This window comes from Aquarana catesbeiana, linkage group LG01 (assembly GCF_042186555.1).
Source record: "Aquarana catesbeiana isolate 2022-GZ linkage group LG01, ASM4218655v1, whole genome shotgun sequence".
NCBI classification, from domain to species: domain Eukaryota; kingdom Metazoa; phylum Chordata; class Amphibia; order Anura; family Ranidae; genus Aquarana; species Aquarana catesbeiana.
Genome location: NC_133324.1, coordinates 218,981,961 through 219,001,394, shown reverse-complemented (window position 1 = coordinate 219,001,394; position 19,434 = coordinate 218,981,961). Strand labels below are relative to the sequence as shown.

The 19,434-nt window shown below is 40.8% G+C and overlaps 1 protein-coding gene across 1 annotated transcript in view; it reads right to left on the bottom strand.

Moving 5' to 3' along the window:
• ADAMTS19 (ADAM metallopeptidase with thrombospondin type 1 motif 19) overlaps nucleotides 1–19,434 on the bottom strand; it is a 520,219-nt gene that overhangs the window by 242,795 nt on the left and 257,990 nt on the right. Inside the window, exon 11 of the mRNA XM_073625112.1 lies at nucleotides 3,371–3,472. Coding sequence (XP_073481213.1) covers nucleotides 3,371–3,472 — 102 coding nt within the window. The remainder of the gene's footprint in view (nucleotides 1–3,370; nucleotides 3,473–19,434) is intronic.

Below are 19,434 nucleotides of genomic sequence, written 5' to 3'. Positions count from 1 at the left end.
TAGAATATGTGCGATCGGAGCTAGTTGTCGGAAATTCCGACCATGTGAGGGCTCCATCGGACTTTTTCCATCCACAAAGTGTGAGAGCAGGCTATAAAATTTTCTGACAACAAAATCTGTTCGCGTAAATTCCGACCGTGTGTGGACAATTCCGCCACACATGCTCAGAATAAATTAAGAGACAAAAACTATTGGCTACTGCCCCGTTTATAGTCTCGACTTACGTGTTTTACGTCGCCGCGTTCAGAACGATCGGATTTTCCGACAACTTTATGCGACCGTGTGTATGCAAGACAAGTTTGAGCCAACATCCATCGGAAAAATCCATGGATTTTGTTGTCGGAATGTCCAATCAATGTCTGATCGTGTGTACGGGGCATTACTGTTATGGAGCTATTGTGTTCTGCCAGTGGGGGGGCGCAGTGATTATTGTTAACGGTTATAGCCGCTGGTAATAATCACATGCTAAAAATCTGACATGCTGGTTGTACTTAATCAGTTGATGGATCGACTTGGACACAATCAGCCTGCCCATACAAGGATCAAATCTTGGCCGGTTCAGTATGGAAAGCATTTGAGCCATCTATCTATGATTGGCTTTAGTGGTAAGTGTTTATTGTAAAATTTGTCTATGTCTTTTATTTGATTTACTAAAAATAGTAAAAATGAATGCACATGTATGGCTTTGAGAAAATAGTGAATAATTCAAATCATCTATTCCTGTGTAAGTAAAAATGCTGTTTTTTTGTTTCTCTTGTGCATGATTTGGTGTTAGTCTATGCATCTATGAACACATAAGATTTTAGCAGCATTTAGTGACAGGAGAATTTAGAGGCTGGAACAAAAAACCCACCGGCAGTGCGTCCAGGAGCAGCAGAATTTGGGCAGAAAAAAATATTGGCGCTTGTAAACACGGCTAAACGCGCATTAATGGTAGGAGCATTTACCACTTCAAGGATAATTTGTTTGAATAGCCAAAATAAATCATTTAATCTGACCAATGAAATGAATTAACATCCAAATTCTTGACACGGCTAAATGCGGCTAAACACACCACACATTTTTACAAGCATCAGGCTTTTTTTTTTTTTTTTTTTTTTGCCAAAACGCTGCTGCCAGAAGGAAGGCTTCTAGGAAAGGTCAGAAAATGTCCAGTGTGCATAAGGTACTAAAGTCAATATAGCTTTACCTTATTCACTAAGACCCCTTTCACGTTGGGGCCGCGGCCATGTTAGGACGAACGTTAAAAGGAGCAGCGTTTAGTGCTGTTTAAGCTGCCCTTTTCAGCTGCTAGCAGGGAGCTTTTAACCCCAAAGAAGGGGTTACAAACGGTCGTGTTGCGGCATTTCCAAAACGCTTTGGAAGCGCTACCCATTCATATCAATGGGCAGGGCGTTTTGGGGCGGGGCTGTGTACAGCGCTCCCAAACCGCCCCAAAGATGCTGCTTGCAGGACTTTTTCTAACATCTCGCAAGCGCACCGCCCCAGTGTGAAAAGACACACTGAAATGAATGGGAGGCGGTTTTCAGGCGAGGCTATTTCTAGCGCTAAAATGCCTGAAAACCACCTCAGTGAGAAACGGGTCTAAGATATGTTAACATAACTTTTTTAGTAAATCAACTCCATTCATTTATGTGGATAAACTGACTTTTGGAAACAACAGCCATTTTCCAGAATGGCAAGTAAGACTAGCCTGGAAAACATAAAAAGGGACAAGAGCTATACCTGTGAAGTAAACTTTCAATACTCCTTTACTAAATATACCCCAATGAGTGACCACACTGTATTTTATTACTTCATATTTTATACTCTTTTTTTTTTATAAATGAATAAAATAATAAGGAGAAATACACACATCGTTAGATTTCCTTTTAAAATCGTTTTTTAGAATGGGGAAAATAATAAAATCTTAGATCAAGCTTTACTGTTTTATTGCTCTCCACCAATTAAAGTGTATCTAAGGACAAAACTATTTTCTTGTAGTTTGTGATGAAGGATTAGACCCTCTGTTATATTTTTATTGCTGTCTGGGTCCTCAATGGTGAGATCCAGCTTCCCTCTTTGTCCTGGGGGCCATTGTCACTGGGATTGAAAGTGATGGAAAATCAAAAAAATTGAGATAGAATAGGAAAAGAGAAAAAACATTTTAATGGGCAGATACACCATATTACCAAAAGTATTGGGACACCCGCCTTTACACACTCATGAACTTTAATGGCATCTCAGTCTTAGTCCGTAGGGTTCAATATTGAGTTGGCCCACCCTTTGCAGCTAAAACAGCTTTACCTCTTCTGGGAAGGCTGCCCACAAGGTTTAGGAGTGTGTCTATGGGAATGTTTAACCATTCTTCCAGAAGTGCATTTGTGAGGTCAGGCACTGATGTTGGACGAGAAGGCCTGGCTCTCAGTTTCTACTCTAATTCATCCCAAAGGTATTCTATTGGTTTGAGGTCAGGACTCTGTGCAGGCCAGTCAAGTTTCACTGCCCCAAACTCACTCATCCATGTCTTTATGGGCCTTGCTTTGTGCACTGGTCCAAATCATTTGGTGGAGGAGGGATTATTGTGTTTTTCAGGGGTTCGGCTTGGTCCCTTAGTTCCAGTGAAGGGAACTCTTAAAACATCAGCATACCAAGACATTTTGGACAATTTAATGCTCCCAACTTTGTGGGAACAGTTTGGGGGTGGCCCCTTTCTGTTCCAACATGACTCCGCACCAGTGCACAAAGGAAGGTCCATAAAGACATGGATGAGCAATTTGGGGTGGAGGAACTTGACTGGCCTGCACAGAGTCCTGACTTTGACTCGATAGAACACCTTTGGGATGAATTAGAGCAGAGACTGTGAGCTGGGCCTTCTCGTCCAACATCAGTGCCTGACCTCACAAATGTGCTTCTGGAATAATGGTCAAATATTCCCATAGACACACTCCTAAACCTTTTGGAAAGCCTTCTCAGAAGAGTTGAAGCTGTTATAGCTGCAAAGGGTGGGCCAGCTCAATATTGAACCCTATGGACTAAGACTGGGATGTCATTAAAGTTCATGTGCATGTGAAGGCAGGCGTCCCAATACTTTTGGTAATATAGTGTATGTTTCTGCGACAGCTGTCACTGTTGAATGTATTCCTCTCAATTCTTGTTGCGACTATAGGATAGGAAGTGAACGGAAATTTCCCCGATGGGACACAGATGGCAAAAAAAAAAAAAAACTGGCATGGTTTACATATTTTCTTAATCTATCCAAAATGAAAAAAAAAAAAAAAAAAACTTTAGATATACTCACCTTGCTTTGACCCAGAGACAAAACCAAAGTAAATCGGGGAAGGCAGAAAGACAAAATAAAAACCTGACAGACATTGTAACGTTTCAGTACCTTTTCTGTGCTGCATTCTGTTCCATCCATCGGAGGATCCATTCTTGTTCTACATTCTTTATCCCCCTCCAGCTTGCACCAAAGCCCTGTACAAATGACATGCTAAAAAATATGTTAAAAATGGCAGGTACATTATTATGGTATATTTTTCATAAAGATAACACATGACAGCTCTTTTTAATCATGTAATAAATACATGAAAAAGGTATATCCTTTCATAGTTAACTGTTATCTATTGTAAGAAGAACGGTATATTTAAAAATGCAAATGTGATTGAGAAATATGGATTACTGTGCTTTTTGCAATATTATTACTGTCACTGCTTTGAAAAAAGGATATCTATCTATCTATCTATCTATCTATCTATCTATCTATCTATCTATCTATCTATCTATCTATCTATCTATCTATCTATCTATCTATCTATCTATCTATCTATCTATCTATCTACATTAGTGTGTGCAGCCTATTGCATTTAGGATGTGCACCCCAGAGCACAAACACACATGCGTGTATATCAGCAGAACAGTGAGCGATATTAGTAGAGCAAAGATTGGTGTCAGTAGTTTTTTAAAATTTTTTAAAATTTTTTAAGACCCTTTTCACACTGGAGCGTTTTGCAGGCGCTTTAGCGTTAAAAATAGCGCCTGCAAACTGCCCTAAAGCAGCTGCTCCATTCACTCCAGTGTGAAAGCCGGAGGGATTTCACACTGGAGCGATGTGCTGTCAGGGCGTCAGAAAAAGTCCTGCCAGCAGCTTCTTTGGAGCAGTGAAGGAGCGGTGAACTCACCGCTCCTCCACCACTGCTCCACATTGAAATCAATAGGGCAGCGCTGCGATACCGCCGGCAAAACGCCGCTCTGGCGGCATTTTGCGAGCGAGTTTACCCCTTTTCGGCCACTAGCGGGGGGGTTAATACCTAATAGCGCCGCTAAAACGACGGTAAAGCGGCACTAAAAATAGCGGCACTTTACCGCTGACGCCGGTGGAAGAACAGTGTGAAAGGGGTCTAATTAATGTTTTACAAATTTTTTAGGTGGCTTTGCTGAAATATCAAGGGTCTAAACCCCTAAAGACCCCTAATGACGATTTTTGAGACAGAGAAAGAAACTGAGGACAGAGATTCCCCAGTCACTTTCTCAGCAGGCTGCAATAAACATAGTTCACTAAGCTTCAGTTAAGAATGAAGACAGGAGTTTCATTTATCTGAGTGATCTGACAGGTACAGATCACTCAGTGTGTTCATTCAGAAAAGAAAGGCCGACTTATTAAATATTTACCAGCCCCTTCCCCACTCCTGAGAGGAGAGGAGGGAAGCTGGCAGCACTGGTGAAGGAAAGAGGTGGATCGCGCGCGTGATCTGACCCTTTGATCAAATTGATATAGTTTATTTATATACAGAAACAAATAAATGCATATAAAAAGTAGCTATGTATTCAAAAATAAGGGTTACAAAAAATACACATTAAAAGTTTAGAAATTGGACATGCCCATGCAAGGGTAAGTGCTAAAATGTGGCTGACGTGTTTCGAGGGGTTCCCTCTTCATCAGAGCCTTGAAGAACAACAGGAGAGGTCTGTACAATATGGTGGTCCACAATATTGTATAGGGTGTAGACCTCACCCTGTGCGCATGCCTATATCTATCTATCTATCTATCTATCTATCTATCTATCTATCTATCTATCTATCTATCTATCTATCTATCTATCTGGGGGGGGGGGTTGATTTACTAAAACGGATTGGCTACCATGCACAGCTGCACCAGATCTTGCACTCTTCAGTATATGATATCTATGCCCTTCTATTCCCTTTTAAATTTACTCTTCACAAAAAAAAACTACCACCTTTTTATAAAACTGGCCCTGCCACATCCATCACACATTTTCTCACTTACGGTCACAATGACAACATTTTTTTCAGTTTCTTTCGGATGAAACTATTGTGGTAAGTGAGGGGAAAAATCTCTTCTGGATAGCAGAAAAAAAAGTTATGTATTATAACATTTTCCCACTCCATCCACAGTTTTATAAAAAAAAAATTGGCTGGATGTACAATACTCGTCAGATTTGAAGCATTAATTAGGACTGTTCAGCAGAGCATCAGGTTTTCAAGTGATCCTTTATAACTTCATACACTGTACACTTGGGGTCACTAAAAGTCCAACCAATTTGTTAAAAGTATTTCTAGTTCATGGGGATGTTTTAGAAATATTATTGTGTGTGTGTGCCACATCATTATATCTCTTATACAGGTAAATATATTTTAAGTGTATAAGTATTTTCAAATTCGATTCAATGCGGATTAATGACATGCCTGTTTTTTTTTTTTTTACTTATTTACCCCGAAATTCAAAGGGCTTAAAAGTCTGGCTCTGCAGCGCCACCTGCAGACCATAAACTGAACTTCAAATGGGAAATTTGTTTAATATATATCGTTTAAAAGGCAAAGAGAAAAACAAGGAAAGAAAGCATGTATTTATTATTTGTCAGACGAATGCAGCTCTGACATGCTATACTGTAATTTAACGTGTACATGGAACCATTCATTTCAATCACAGTTAATTTATAAGCTTACAGTCTAATGTCCTCACCAAGTATTATTCATTTGTGGATTTGAATACTGTTATGAGCTAATGATCCCTATTTTTTTTTTTTTACAGAACAATGACATAACATCTACTAATGCCATCATGTAATATCTGGCATTATTATATCTTTTTCTTAGTGACATTTGAATGACCTTTATTTTTTTCTATATTATATTATATTATAGCAATTACTCAACATGTTTATAACAGTGCTCTGCCAAGACATGTGCAGTGCTTACAGCTGGAATAAGTCAATCATATTTTGCTTACATAAAATCAATAAACAAAGAAAACAGCATCCAAGAAACCAAGCCACTATTAGCAGCCAGGTCACGGATACAAACAGATCAGCACTTTATCCACAATGAGAAAATTATGTTGAAATCCTTATGGAGATAAGTTATGCATATGAAAAATGATATCACTGCTTTTACTAGAATACATTATGTAATACTGTATGCTTATATTAAAAATCGTCCTTATATCTATTTTACAGAGGCTTTCAAAAATGTCTTCATCAGTCAGAATTCAAAGACTTTTGTAGATGAAATCATACAAAAGTGAAACTAAATAAAAAAATGTAAAAATTGGGAACAGGCAATCTCTTTATTGCAGAAGAGACATGCACCTGTCCGTGCGCATGCACAGCTCAGTTTGCATTTTTGGCACAGTGCTAGTGTGTTGAGATGAATGGCGTCATTGGCGGGAGTGACATCACCCCACACTGGTCAATCAAGATTATTCCTATTATTATACAGGCTTTATATAGCCTCAGCAATTTGCGCAGTGCTTTACAACATGAGGGCAGAAAGCGCAGTTACCATACAATTGAATACAGAAAGAATCAGAGGGACCTGCTGATTAGAGCTTATCTAGGAGATGGCCTAAAGCTGGCTATACATGGGTCACTTTTTTTATATAATCAGCAGGTTAAATGAAAAAACTGAACCTATTCCCCATCCACACATTTGATGTGGATGGGGGAATCCTCCATGCTGCACTACTGTAATCTGTGAGTGGGGAGACTTCCCTACTGTCAGCATATACAGATCAGCACTATTAAAAAAAAATGAAATAACCGCGCTAGATGTGTAACAACATAAAACAATGGAAAAAGATAAGCAGTAACTCATCTGTGAGATATCAGCACAGTCCCAATATTGTGTAACTTATACTGAGTTGTGCTAGTTAAAATAAATAAAAGTAGAAATTAAAAGTCCACAAGTGACAAATAGTGATGTTCCTGGTGAGTATCACCACCATCCACCACCTTGAGTTGTGATTCTGTGCATCAACACCACCACCAAAGGCTCAAAGGCTTGCTTACCAGCTCACATGGACCTCTCACTACAAGAGGTCAAAAAAGCTTGTGGCTCCATACCCAGCCAGGACATCACATCAACACACATAATGCACATTTTGTTCATTCTGTAACATGTATTCTGGTAACTTGGATGGGCTACGCGGGTTCTGATTTGGCGGCGCCACCCATGTGATGGTGCCAACCAATTAGAATGCTCCTAAACGTCCCTCCTGATGGGGTACATTTATGAGATTAAGCTACAGGGATTTCTAAGCATCGGAGCCATGAGGCGGCTATACCAGGGCTCAGAACAGGCAATTGCGGCCATGCAGGTCAGCGGGACGGGGGCGAGGGCGGGGTGCGGGTTCTATGTAAGTTCATCTTACAGATTTTGCTGTAAAGGTGAACTTACCCTTTAATCTTAAAATGTAAACTGCATGAAACAAAGTTTGCCATCAATTGCTGGTATCTTCTCCCTTACTTCTTCTAGTGCTGGTCCTAAGCTGGCCTTGCATGGATTAAAAAAATCGGCCAGTACAGCAGGGACCAGCTGAATTTCAAACCAAGTGTGGCCACTGCAGTTGTCCACCCTGTATGATAAAAGCCTGCAGGCAATAGTGCTAATCTAAAGTTCCTGGTGAATATCTCCATCATCCACCACCTTGAGTTGTGATTCTGTGCATCAACACCACCACCAAAGGCTTGCTTACCATCTCACATGGATCTCCCACTACAAGTGGTCAAAAACGCTTGTGGCTCCATACCCAGCCAGGGCCTTTTAGAACTTCAGAGGATCTTCAAGCATTGACATACCAATCTCTACTTCAGTGAAATTTCCCTGGTGTTGACATCTTCTCTTTGACTTCTTATGGTGATGGGGTCTTCAATCATCTAAATTGGCCAGCACAACTCCTGTGCATGCAGATAGGTGTTAACTTATCCCAGCACATGGCAGAAGTTGGAATTGTACACTGAGCTGCCAATACGTAACACAATGCGGCTGACTTACTAAAACTGGAGATTGCAAAATCCGGTGCAGACTTTATCCCAGCACATAGCAGAAGTTGAAATTGTTCACTGAGCTGCCCATTTGTAACACAATGTGGCTGACTTACTAAAACTGGAGAGTGCAAAGTCTGCACCTGATTTTGCACTCTCCAGTTTTAGTAAGTCAGCCGCATTATGTTACGTATTGGCAGCTCAGTGTACAATTCCAATTTCTGCCATGTGCTGGGATAAGTTAACTCCTATCTGCATGCACAGGAGTTGTGCTGGCCAATTTAGATGATTGAAGACACCATCATCATAAGAAGTTGAGGAGAAGATGTCGACACCAGCGACATTTCACTGACATAGAGAAATGTCACATCACATCAACGCACATCAACAAAATGTGCATTATGTGCGTTGATGTGATGCACAACCAAATTTAATTGTGCCCCCAACGCACCTTGCCAGTGGACGTACACAACACAGGCAGTACACTACAAAAATCATTAGGCTGCTTATTCAAATGAATAGTGACACACACTGCATAACGTATGTGTGCTAATGCAGTACAATAGTGTGCACAGGTCCTTTATCATTTGGGGTGCTTATAGATCTCAGATGACAGTTGGATGTGCAGAAACCTTCACAAGGCATAAGGATAAACACTGTTTATAGCAGGGTACACACAATCAGATTATCGGACATATTTTCGTCCGTTTTTTCTTGCATGCTAGTCTCATATTGAAAGTGAAGAGGTTACTTAACATACGAAAATGCTCGTACAACAGAATTCAACTTCAGAAGTGATGTGATGAGTTTAAATTGTTTTTAATGTGTTCTTTTGTTTCTAGACATGCGTAGTCTTGCTCTTACGATTTTTTTCGGACAAAAACTGTACTAATTAAATGAAAATCAGAGGTTGTGTTCCCCAATTTTATAGCCTGCACATCCAGTTTTTGTAGTCAGAAAATTCGGAATTGGCTGTCGAAAGCACCATACTAACAATCAGAAAATTGGCAGATCGTTCGAAATTTTACTTTCGATTTTCTGATTGTGTGTACAGGCCTGTAGTCTATGGAGAATTTGGGCAGTTTGGAAGAGAAGAGTGGTGTGGTCAGATGCTGCTGCTGCTTGTTTCTCGGGAAACTATAATGATCAGAACAGATCAGACTGCCTGTCATATGCCTGACCCCCTAGAGAAAGGATTGCTGTCCAATCCAGCTGACACTTGTCTTCTCATTTCTATGGCTAGCTTAGCTCTTTAGTTTGTTTTTTTGTGCATGGCGCATTTTTAATTGATTGCTGTCTCTGCACTTTCTTTCGTATGAATTGCTTTTCCTGCTTAAAAAGTAGAGTGTTGCAGTTTATTTCCAGCTGCTTTCTGTAGTTTTACACCGTAGCAACGGGAAACACAGACAGATTGCTGATTTGAGTCTAATTTGTGCAATGAGCACTGAAAGAGCAGCTATGAACACAGAAAACAAAATGAACACTGAATGAAATTGCAAGTAATGTGTATTTCTACTTTTGCAGCCAAATTGGGATAAAAACCTACTTTGACCTATTCTGAACCCTTAAACAAGGAAAATCCTACATAGTTCTCTTATGCCGCGTACACACGACCGGACTTTCCGGCAGAAAAGGTCCGACGGAATCATTCCATCGGATATTCCGATCGTGTGTGGGCTCCATCGGACATTTTCTATCGAAAATTCTGACGGACCTAGAAATAGAACATGTTTTAAATCTTTCCGACGGAATCAATTCCTATCGGGAAAACCGTTCATCTGTATGCTATTCTGATGGACCAAAAATGACACAAGGGCAGCTATTGGCTACTGGCTATTGAACTTCCTTTTTCTAGTCCCGTCGTACGTCATCGCATTCTAAACAATCAGACTTTGGTGTGATCGTGTGTAGGCAAGTCCATTTCAGCGGAACTCCGTCGGAACTCAGTTGAAAAAAAGTCAAAGTTTATTCTGACGGAAAAAATGGTCATGTGTACGCTGCATTAGTTAATGAGGGGGCTGGGCAACCGTGTTTGCCATAATAACACTGTCTGCACTGTGCAAGCAAATATTCATTATCATTTGTAATCTGATGTGAATACTGTCTGTCCTAACAAAGGATTAAAGATTTAGAGGCTAGGATTCTTGCATTGTATGTTAATGAGGGCAGACTTAAGCCTGGTACACACCATCAGTTTTTTTTCGTTCAACCTAGCGGGTTGAATGAAAAAAAAAACCTGACCGCTCCTGTCGGAGCCGCTGTACCAACAATTTGACATTAGTCCAGTAATCTCCCCTGCTGTTCTTTTGTGTTCTGACAGAGAGACAAGTAAAAAACAGGTTCCGCAAGTTCGAATTTTAAATGGACCACAAACAGGAATCGTAAAAATATTGTACAACTTTATTGACGTGTATAACAAAGAACAACGTTCAAATGGAAATAAAAACAAACACGTGTATTGGGGACAGTGATGGAAGCAGCTGAGAAAGAAGCCCAGAACTGTCAGGCAGACAGAGCGTCCTGTTCCTGTTAGAGACAAGTTGTTGAAAAATTTTGCTTCCATCGGCGCATGCAGCCAATGGGCTGTAGTGCTGATCAGTGTATTCTGACAGTGGGGGAGTCCTGTTGTCAGAACCAAAAGACACAGTGGGGAGGATTCTCATATGCTACTTGAATGTGTGGATGGGGGGAATTGGTTCAGCTTTTTTTTATTCAGTCCATTAGCTGATTGAAAAAACTGAGCCATGTATGGGGAGCTTTCGGAGAGACTGACTTCTGACCTTGTAGTCAGCCATGACACGTTCTCCTGAGAAATATTTAAAAAAAAAGTGTGACTGGAAATGCATAGCAAACATATAGTGGGGTTTTCTCAAATTTGACTGCAAAAGTGACCAAGGGGTTGGATTTCGGTAACATGGGGCCTTAAATACATTGTGTTAAGCAGCCCACTTAAACTAAATTTAGTTACAAAAAATGGCAATATATCATACCAAGCATGTGGTAACCCAGGAGCTTTGTTTTATTCATTCATTTATTCATTTAGTCATTCATTCATTCATTCATTCATAAATAAAAATTTAACACAAGACAAAGATTTCTCAGGACACCATGGGTTGTTTAAAGAGTGAGCACAGCAGTAGATGCCTTCCCTAAGCTCACCTGGTCTGACTTAAACCTCTGACAGAACCTCTGGAAGCAGGGTTTTTAGATACATAAATACAAAAAAAATGTATCCAACATTATATTTACATAATATAACATTTGCCCTACCAATTTATCATAAATGATTTGTTATCATCCTGTTTTATATAACCACATGTGTGTTAAATTTTCATTGGTCAGATGGCAGTACTGCTTTATTATAAGCACTAAATTAAAAAAAAAAAGATCACATGCTGATCATCATCTGAGCCATCGAATATACAGTCCAGAATTTCATTAGTGATTATTCACTCCTACTTTAGTAAATACAAAACATACTGAAGTTTATTCTAAGCACATTCCACAGTGTGCCCTAATGCTGTGGTGCTAAGTGTATGAATTCTAACCATTCTAATTCATACATGCTGCTAAATTTTACGTGGCAGGGTTGATTTTTTTTTAAAGTGTGACACTGCCTACTGCTATTTCATCAAAGCAATTTTAGAAGGCAAGAAAAAACAATCAGTATACATTGAAACAGTGCTTCAAGTGTATGCAAACCTTAAAAATGAACTTTTCCCATTTGCTAACTTTTCCAACCCCCCCCCCCCCCCAAAAAAAAAAAAAAAAAAAGACCTACTAATCCTACCAGAAATCTAGTAAGCTGGTAACTTCCTGGAAGAATTTGTTTTTAATTATAGATAGGAGGGGTAGGTATGGGAACAAAAGGCAACCAAAGTATTTTGTTTCATCCCTAACTTTAAGAGAATGGCATGATGGGGTTTGTCATTGAGGTTCCTAAGAACAGTCAATCTCATATAAAGAGACCTAAAGAAGTGTCTCCATGTTTCCATACTTAGTAAGCTGAGCCAATTGAACTGCATGGTAGTTTCCTGGGAGATTAGGGATACCCAATCCATCAATTGTCTTTTTGAAAAAAACTGTATGATTGGGGAATCTGGGTTTGCATTATCCCAGAATAAATTGTAAAATTTGATTCTGGAGTAAATAGAATAAATATAGACATTTAGGAAGATAGGTTATTATGATTGCAGACAATTCCTGACGTGAGGTGAGCTAGAAGCTTGATGATCCCTGTATATATATATATTTTTTTTCCAGTTTTTCCCCATAACTGAAAATGTGTAACAATAGATATAACTAAGCTATTTTTATCTTTAAGAGGGTCTTCAGCCAGGTTTCCAAAAATTTTAAATCAGCAGCTACAAAAGCTGTAGCTGCTTACTTTTAATAAACAGACACACAACTGTCCAGGTACCAGTGCTGTCCTCAACTGGGCTGGTTGTTTGCTGGTCTTCAGGTCCCCAGCTCCTGCATATTAACTGTGGAAAGCCAGCTGTGACTCTTTGCAGTTTCACAGCCGGGTACCCACTGCACATGTGCAAGCCGCGCTGCACCCTGTGAATGGTCCCGCAGCTTCCTGGGACCTGTGATGTGTCCTAGAAGATTGCGGCCAGCGGAAAATGAACTTCTACTCATATCGCCTTTCAAAACTAGGTACCTGCCTGTCAAAAAAACTCAGTAAATGCACAGAGGTCCAGGCGTATGAGCCACTAGTCCAACATGCATAATCTGAGGTCACTGCTAACCCAATACTCATAACCAATGAGATCAACATAGACAAACCAATAGGGAATAAAAGCGCTGTTCCACAGAAAAGTAATAATTATGATGCCATTTCTTGCTAAAAGTATAAAAGTTTATTAGATGGACAAGGGCTTACAGAGGCAAGAGGTGGCTGCAATTAGCTTTGGAACAGCGCTTTCTCCTCTTTTTTTGGTTTGTCTAAAAAAAAACTAGATATCTTCTCCTCCTAAAAAAATAATGTGCCAAAAGTTGAAGAGGAGGGAGGAGGAGGAGGAAGAGCAGAACTTTCCCTTTTGGGTCAAGTTTCACTTTAAGTAAAAAGCAGGAATGTTTGTTTGGGGGGGGGGGGGGGAGTGTCAGAAAAAATGGAATCTGATTGCTTTGAACAACACTATTTTATTCCACAATTTTAAAACTAATATTAGTATAAACTGAACCTAAGCATTCTATAACCCTAGATGCTAATTGGGTAATAGAATCAAATGTTCATAAAATATCCCAGATAAATGGAAAATGTTACCTTTATTTATTTGTCAATTTTATTTTAATGTTTCATTCATATAATCAAAATATGAATCTGCTAATATAAATGAGACTAGAATGAATAATTTATCTGTACCCAAGAATTAAATCATTGTATAAACTTTGTAATTGATATGGAACCACTCATGATTCAGAAAATGTCTTAATTTGGCTGTGGTCCCAATGTCTGGAATTCTGCATCCCAGCACATCTACTGATCCAGAAAATTATCTAGTTCAGCAAAGTCCATGTCCTGAGGGTGCTGAAATTGAAAAGTTCAACCTGTACTACAAACACACACAAAAAAAAGACTACATTAAAATTATAATGAGTTGTTTCATGCATAAATTAAGTTTGTAGTTGAATGATTTAAAATATGCAATTAGCATTTAATTATGCAAAGAACCTGGAAGTACATTTTTTGTTGACAGGGGTTGTAGTGTATACAAATCTGATTATTGCGTTGAATTAACAGATGTTGTTCTTTTAAATATGTTCCAAGTTAGCACTTTAAAAAATATCCTTGTGCTAAGAAATTATTTGAAACCAGATGTTACTTTTTCTACACTGCAGTCAACACATCTGTATGAAATAAGTCTGAGTGTATCACAGAATAATCACAGACATTTGGACAGTTTAGATATTATGGACAGTCTTGACAACATTCTGAAGCTGTTTTCAACCTGGAGCCATAAAGTTTTCTTTCAGAGCATAGGCGACTTCAGAAGTGTATTTACAACATTACACCCGATGCTCACTTACAATGTCTCCATATCTGTCTTTTTTTCCTTTTACTTTATCTATCCCAGCTGTCTGCTTAGCTCAAGAAAAGTGTGATCCCTTTCTTTTTTTCCCTCACTGCTTATAAAAAGTTCTGGAAGGTAGAGTATGCCAGATCACTGTCATCAGTCCAGAAACTATTTTGTATGGGCTAGGTGGTAAGTCAAATAAGGAAACAATACTTGTAATATTCTCTGACCCTGTTCGAATGATACACCCCCAGCTTCTTTTTTATGCATTACTTCCACAATGTTGAAGGTTCTCCCATGTGAATATGAGACAACATATTTGCTCTGCTCCTGAGCTGTCTTTACAGTGTGTTGAAAAAGTATTCATACCCTTTGAAATTTTCCACATTTTGTCATGTTACAACCAAAAACATAAATGTATTTTATTGGGATCGTATGTGATATACCAACACAAAGTAGCACATAATTGTGAAGTGGAAGGAAAATTATAAATTATTTTCAATATTTTTTACAAATAAATATCTGTATTTAGTATTCAGCCCCCCTCAGGTAATACTTTGTAGAACCACCTTTCACTGCAATTACAGCTACAAGTCTTTTTGGGGATGTCTCTACCAACTTTGCACATCTATAGAGTAACATTTTCCCCCATTCTTCTTTGCAAAATAGCTCAAGCTCTGTCAGATTGGATGAAAAGCATCTGTGAACAGCAATTTTAAAGTCTTGCCACAGATTTTCAATTGGATTTTGGTCTGGACTTTGACTGGGCCATTCTAACACATGAATATGCTTTGATCTAAACCATTACATTGTAGCTCTGGCTGTATGTTTAGGGTTGTTGTCCTGCTGGAAGGTGAACCTCTGCCCCAGTCTCAAGCCTTTTGCAGACTAACAGGTTTTCTTCTAAGCTTGCCCTGTATTTGGCTCCATCCATCTTCCCATCAACTAGGATGGGAATCTAGGATGGAAAAAGACCAGGGGGTCCTAGTAGATGATAGGCTCAGCAATGGCATGCAATGCCAAGCTGCTGCTAACAAAGCAAACAGAATATTGGCATGCCTTAAAAAGAGGATTAATTCCAGAGATAAAACGATAATTCTCCCACTCTACAAGACTCTGGTCCGGTCGCAGTTACAGTATGCTGTCCAGTCCTGGGCACCAGTCCTCAGGAAGGCTGTACTGGAAATAGAACGAGTACAAAGAAGGGCAACAAAGCTAATAAAGGGTCTGGAGGATATTAGTTGTGAGGAAAAGTTGCGAGCACTGAACTTATTCTCTCTGGAGAAGATACGCTTGAGAGGGGATATGATTTCAATTTAAAATACCATACTGGTGACCCCACAATAGGGATAAAACTTTTTTGCTGAAGGGAGTTTAACAAGACTCGTGGCCACTCATTAAAATTAGAAGAAAAGAGGTTTAACCTTAATTTATGTAGAGGGTTCTTTACTGTAAGAGCGGCAAGGATGTGGCATTCCCTTCCACAGGCGGTGGTCTCAGCAGGGAGCATCAATAGTTTCAAGAAACTATTAGATAAGCACCTGAACGACCACAACATACAGGGATATACAAGGTAATACCGATATATAATCACACACATAGGTTGGACTTGATGGACTTGTGTCTTTTTTCAACCTCACCTAGTATGTAACTATGGAACTCTGACCAGCTTCCCTGTCCCTGCTGAAGAAAAGCATCCCTAAACACACATGATGCTGCCACCACCATGTTTCACAGTGAGGATGGTGTGTTAAGGGTGATGCGCAGTGTTAGTTTTCCGCCACACATGGCGTTTTGCTTTTAGGCCAAAAAGTTCAATTTTGGTCTCATCTGACCGGAGCACTTTCTTCCACATGTTTGCTGTGTCCCCCACATGGCTTCTTGCAAACTGCAAACAAGACTTCTTATGGTTTTCTTTCATTAATGCTTTTCTTCTTGCCACTCTTCCATAAAGGCCAGATTTGTGGAATGCACAACTAATAGTTCTCCCAATTGAGCTGTGGGTCTCTGCAGCTCCTCCAGAAATACCATGGGCCTCTTGGCTGCTTCTTTGATTAATGATTTCCTTGCCCGGCCTTGCAGTTTAGGTGGACGGCCATGTAGGTTGCAGTTGTGCCATACTCTTTCCATTTTTGGATGATGGATTGAACAGTGCTCCGTGAGATGTTCAAAGCTTGGGATATTTTTTTATAACCTAACAATGCTTTAAACTTCTCCACAACTTTATCCCTGACCCGTCTGGCATGTTCCTTGGCCTTCATGATGTTTTTCATTCACTAAGGTTCTCTAACAAACCTCTGAGGGCGTCACAGAACAGCTGTATCTATACTGAGATTAAATTACACACAGGTGGGGGCGTGGCTAGCTGGCGCTGAAGATGGCTGCCTGAGATTACAGCTCCACAGTGAGGGAGAATACCGGAGCGTATCAGACCCGACAGGACAGGAGGATTAACCCCAAAATCACCTCACACCTTCCCCGAGTGCCGACCGACAATGTCCCACTAGCGGATGGGAGAACGCGGTTTTAGGAAACTTACCACGTTCATGTTTCCACAGGACAAGGTCAGTGCATTCCAAAATGGCGCCAGCGGCCTGACGGAGCTGCGAGAGGCTTACACAGACCTCCCAGACGAAATATACAGCGAAATGGGCACAGCTCCACTGCCTCTGTCCCCTACCCATGACCCAGGCTCTGATCCCCTTACCTCCAGCCCAGCTAAGGCCCGGATGCGGATGGATGCACCGCATCCGCAATCTCCTCATGACAGGAACACAGCACAGGCCCAGGCCTTCAATCCTTTCCAATCCAACCAGGCCCTGCACAATTCTATGGCATCCTTTCCCACCTCTGGCCAGCCAGTAATAGATACTACCCTAAAAGAGATGCTCATGTCCCTGCAAACGTCTCTGATGACGGACCTGTCATCCCTGTTTAGCAAAATCTCCACAGACATGCATTTTATGGACAATAGAATTTCTAACATGGAATGAGGTATGACAGACTGCTCATCCACTGTAAATGACATCATTGACGCAGTGGAAGACATTAAAGATGAACAAGAATGGGTCCGGGCCAAGCTGGCCGATTTGGAAGACCGCTCAAGAAGCAACAACGTCAAACTGCAGGAGATCCCTGAGTCTATACCCCCGAGTGATCTCCCTAAATACGGCAAAGACCTCATACACACTATCCTGCCTGACGCGGCCCCCAGAGATATGATCATTGATAGAATCCATAGGATTGCCAAACCCTCTCACCTAGCTGCATGAGTGCCAAGAGACGTCCTCATGAGAATCCATTTTTTCCACATCAAAGAAAAAATGATGACAAAAGCCAGAGCCAAAGCTCCCCTGCCCAGACCATATGCGGCAATACAGATCTTCCCAGACTTTTCCAATCTTACGCTACAAATGAGGAGGAAGCTGAATCCCATTACCAAAGGCCTCTTCAACCATGAAATCTTACATAAATGGAGGTATCCTGCGACTATCCTTATCACAAAAAATGGCACCACTCACGCTATCAATGATCTAATGAAGGGCATGCGCCTGCTTCACGAATGGGGCATAATTCTGGAACCCCCAAAAGAAGGAGTTCCCCCCCTGCCACAACGGAATCCTCACCACAGGCCCACCAACCAGAGCTCCAAAATACACCATCCCCAAATGGTTACTTGAATAAGTTGGGTCACAACCACAAATGTATATTTCTCCCTCGCTACCTTGCGTAGCTTTCCAAGTTCTCTAAGTACTAACTGTTTTCCCCCACCTGTGGCATAGCTTCCTATAGCTTCCTGATATACACGCCGCCACGTTCCTTATACAGCAAGTTTTCAGTATAACGGTAAACCTACTATAGTTCTTGCTCTCATTGTTTTTCCAGCCTTCTGACTTGTTGCTTCCCCCAAGCTTACTCCCGCGGCTCTTGATCCAGATCTTCTACAACATAAAATCGGATGTCGGATCAGCAATCTCATCAGTGAAAGAGACACCTACTCTCCACACGCTACAAGCAAAGAACTGTAAGTGCTACTTCTTCCCTTAATTCACCCCATTCCTTAGCCTTCGGCCATGCCGTACAACATTGTGTCCCTCAATGCCAAGGGCCTAAACCACCCAGGAAAACGCCATTCCCTTTGGCACACAGCAGTTAAAATGGACAGTGACATCTTCTGTGTCCAGGAGACTCACCTGCTCCCCACGTCAACAGCCCTCTGCTACAACAGCAAGTACTCCCAAGTATACCATGCCACCTTCAATTCCAAGAAAAGAGGGGTTCTCATTGCTAGAAAACAGGGTCTAGACTTCCAACTAATACAACAAATCCCCGACCCCAATGGTTGGTACCTCATCTTGTCATTCACCCTCAACAAAGTTACTTATACCTTAATGAATATCTACGCCCCTAACACTCGTCAGATGAGCTTTCTGAGAAAAGCTTTAACCAAAGCACAAGCAGTTTGTAAGGGGCACTTGATAATCTGCGGAGATTTCAACATGGTTCCTGATATCCACATGGACTCTACTTCTCCAGAGAATCCCCCCTGAGGCAGCTCCTCACGTCACATGATGTCTTATTGATGTCTTAATATGACTTATTTCTCCCCCCGCCACAAATGATATTCCAGAATTGATTTGTTCCTCACAGACAAATGGTTACTACAAAACATTAGCGCATCTGTAATCCACACTGTGACGTGGTCAGACCATGCGCCAATATCTATCTCTATTACTGACACTGCACCCCAGCGGAATACGTTCCTCTGGCGCGCGAATAATTATATTTTGCAACACCCCAGCTACTCCCTGGACATAGAGAAACACATCCACGAATATTTCAATTTAAATAAAGGATCAGTGGGGGACCCCGCGACGGTGTGGAATGCGCACAAAGCTGTTATTAGAGGTATTATAATGCAATTGAGTTCCATTTGTAAAAGAAAGAGGACGCAGCAAATAGATTCCCTCACTTCTCAAATAGTGACTCTTGAAACTCAATATAAGACCAACCCAGACCCGAACATCCAGGCCCAACTACTGACCCTACGACGAGACCTGCGCTTGCTTCTTCACCATTCCTACGAACTAATTCAGCGCAGGCTTAAAGCTAACTCATACTCCACATCCAACAAAGCGGGCAAGAGACTAGCG